The 3,417-nt window shown below is 40.4% G+C and overlaps 1 protein-coding gene across 1 annotated transcript in view; it reads left to right on the top strand.

The window, feature by feature from the left end:
• LOC102810830 (chromosome unknown open reading frame, human C7orf72) overlaps positions 1–3,064 on the top strand; it is a 152,196-nt gene extending 149,132 nt beyond the window's left edge. Inside the window, exon 9 of the mRNA XM_006875288.1 lies at positions 2,941–3,064. Within this exon, the coding sequence (XP_006875350.1) occupies positions 2,941–3,064 (124 nt within the window). The remainder of the gene's footprint in view (positions 1–2,940) is intronic.
• Positions 3,065–3,417: the final 353 nt, after the last annotated feature.

Consider the following 3,417-nt stretch of genomic DNA (forward strand, 5'->3'; position numbering starts at 1 on the left):
GCTGCCTAGATCTCCTCCTTGGTGAAGTGTCTGTTCATGTCCTGCACTCATTTTTTAATTGGGTTATTTGTCTTTTTCTTGTAGAAGTGTTGTAGAAGTGTTCCTATATATTTTGGAAATGAGTCCCTTATCTGATGTGTTGTTGCAAAAAAAAATTTTCCCATTCTGTGGGTTCCCTTTTTACACTTCTTGTAAAGTCTTTTGATGCAAATAAGTTTTTAATTTTTAGTATGTCCCAATCATCTATTTTGTCTACCTTTGTTTGTGTAATTTTCAAAATGTTTGGTAGTTTGTGTATTCCCTGAATTACAGCCCTCACATTTGTCCCTATTTTTTCAGTGATGGCCTTCATAATTTTGGGATTCACATTTAAGTCTTTAATCCATGCTGAGTTCATTTTTTTATAGAGCGTGAGGTTTCAATCTTTTGTTTTGTTTCAATGTTTTGCATATCACTTTCCAATTCTGCAAGGACCATCTGTTAAAGAGACTATCTCCTCCCCATGCAATACACCTAGGCACTTTGTTGAAAATCAGTTGGCTGTATGTAGATGGGTTAATTTCTGGATTCTCAATTCTGTTCCATTGATCAATGTATCTTTCATTGTACCAGTCCCAGGCTGTTTTAACCACTGTAGCCATGTAGTCAATTTTGAAATCGGGGAGTGAGAGGCCTCTAACCTTGTTCTTCTTCTTAAGCAGTGCTTTTCTAATCCTGGGTCTCTTTCCTTTCCATATAAAGTTTGTAATTATCTTTTCTATCTCTTTGAAGAATGTTGTTGGAATCTGGATTGGGATTGCATTATATGTGTAAATTGCTTTGGGCAGTAATGACATTTTCACAATGTTAAGTCTTCCTATCCATGAGCATGGTATGTTCTTTCACTTCTGTAAGTCTCTTTTGGTTTCTTGTAGTAGTGTTTTGTAATTTTCTTTGTATAGATCCTTTGTTTCTCTGGTTATGTTTATTCCTAAATATTTCATCCTTTGGGTGGCTATTATAAATAGTATTGCTTTCCTAATGTCCGTTCAGCACTGTCATTGTTACTATAGAGGAATCCAACTGATTTTTGTAAGTTGATCTTATACCCTGCCACTTTGCTGAATCTTCCAATGATGTCTAGTAGCTTTTTTACTGAGTCTTTGGGGTTTTCTATGTATAGGATCATATCATCTACAAATAGAGAGTTTTATTTCCTCTTTGCCAATTTTGATGCCTTTAATTTCTCCATCTTGCTGTATAGCTCTGGCTAAGACTTCCAAAACAATATTGAATAGAAGTAGTGACAAAGGGCATCCTTGTCTGGTTTCCGTTCACAGAGGGAAGGGCCTAGTTTCCCTAACACCAGAATGTAACCTTCACAGAAGTTGTAGCTTCCAGTTGAAGACGTCTTTCCTCCAATGTAGTAATAAAATGATTATGACTTTGTGGTAATCAAGGCATAAAAACAAAACTATTTTTGATTTGGTTATTGCTTTTGGATTACTTCATACAGGAGGTTTGTAACTTGTAAGCATTACATTGTGCATGTGGTTCCATTTTTTGGTTCATTTACAGCAAAATTACTGCAGGTAGTGGGCTTTTGCAGTGGCTTGCAATCTTGGCATGGCTTCTGTTGGATCTGAAATCGCCAATATTGGGCATGAGAAGGGGCTTAGAGTTATTGGCAGCTATGGTAAGAAAATATCATTGACTTAGTCTGGGACAATGTCACAATTATTTTCTTTCATTTATTTCTCACAACAAATTGGGTTGTTGCTGTTAAGTGCCTTTGAGTCAGTTCCAACCCATAGCCACCCTGTATATGGTTTCTAAGGAGCAGCTGGTGAGTTTGAACCACCAATCTTGCTGTTCAAACTTACTTTGCGGTCCAATGCATTAACCCAAAAGGCTCTAGCATATTTTTTTTCCCCAAGAATAGTCAAATTTTCAGGTTTTTTTCAACCTATCTCTGATGAGCTTGAACTGCCAACCTTGTGGTTCAAACCAACCTTGCAGTCCAGTGCATTAATTTCCATTTGATAGAAAATGGTGTGAGAACAGACAGTTTACAACCCCTTAAAACCAAATGACACTGAGTCACTCCAGCTCACAGAGACCCCGCCTGCAGAGCAGAGCTGGGTTCCATAGGCATTTCAATCACTAAGTTTTCAGAAGTCGAACGCCAGCCTTTTCTTTCAAGGTGCCTCCGGGTGGCCTCCCACATTTAATCTTTCAGTTGCCATGGAGCGTGTTAACAGTCTGCACCCCTTCCTACATCCAGGTACCCCACTGATCTACTAGAAGTCCCTCTTTACTCCTCAGTCACCATACAGCTCTGCCTCTGCCCACCTACCCTGACTTCCCTAAAGATCCCCTGTCTTCTCTCACTTCCTTGTCTCGCCACACCCACCTCTCTCTTTCTGTCACCTGTCTAAGTCCCACTTTACACAGCCTCAAGGCTGGTGACCTGCCTCAACCGGAGAGATGAGTGTATCCTCTATTCTCCCAGGACCCCTGGAACCACCCCTTTCAGAGTCTATGCAGAAACTGCTTCTGTATAAATTCATCTCCTTTAGGCTGTGTTTATGAATTCTTAACATCTGGTATAATACTAGGCACATTTTCAATAAATGCAACTGAATGCAATAGACCAGGAATACATACAAAGAGTACTGGTGTGGCACTGTAGGATAAGCACTGGACTGCTAATGAATAGCAAGGTCAGTGATTCAAACCCACCATCCACTCTCAGAATTTCTATACAGGGTCACTATGAGTTAAAAAACAACAAACACAAACAAGGATTGGTGATTCCCAGCCTCCCTCTCTGCTGTGTTTTCTCTCTCTCACTCTCATATATATGCTTATCATTAGTTGCAAGATAGACAAGGTTGTTTGTGTTTATGTTTATTTTAACTGCTGATTTTTTGTTCCATTTTTTCCTCTACTCCCTTACAGCATCTTAAGGAAAGACATGAAAGTGGACTTCTTCCGTCATCAGGCACCTCTGTCTCGAATGATCACGACTGTGAAGCCCTACAACCCCTTCAATAGGAAGGAAAAAGAAACTGTAGACTACTGAAAGAGGCCCGCCTTCTGGGAGAGCTCAGTGTCTGTGGCACGACACACAGCTTGGTGGGAAATAAAAACAGACACTTGCTCCCAGTCTGTCTGTAATGCTGAGGGAGCTTTGGAGCTCTTTCTGCCTCAGCCAGTCTCCTCCCTGGTCCAGCTGCTCTCCGTCTGGACCTAGAATGCCATCATTCCTTGATGGAAGCTGAGTCTTTCTGAAGCCACCAGTCACAGGGATTTTATTATAGCTGGTTTCTCTGTAGGGTTGGAATACCAGGTCTCCAAAGGGAATGTGTGTCCTGGCCAAATGAATACAGGAATGGTAACTGTTGAGCATAGATTGTGAAAAGATAGAACCAAAGA

Source organism: Chrysochloris asiatica, unplaced genomic scaffold (assembly GCF_000296735.1).
Source record: "Chrysochloris asiatica unplaced genomic scaffold, ChrAsi1.0 scaffold00317, whole genome shotgun sequence".
In the NCBI taxonomy this organism is placed as follows: Eukaryota; Metazoa; Chordata; class Mammalia; order Afrosoricida; family Chrysochloridae; genus Chrysochloris; species Chrysochloris asiatica.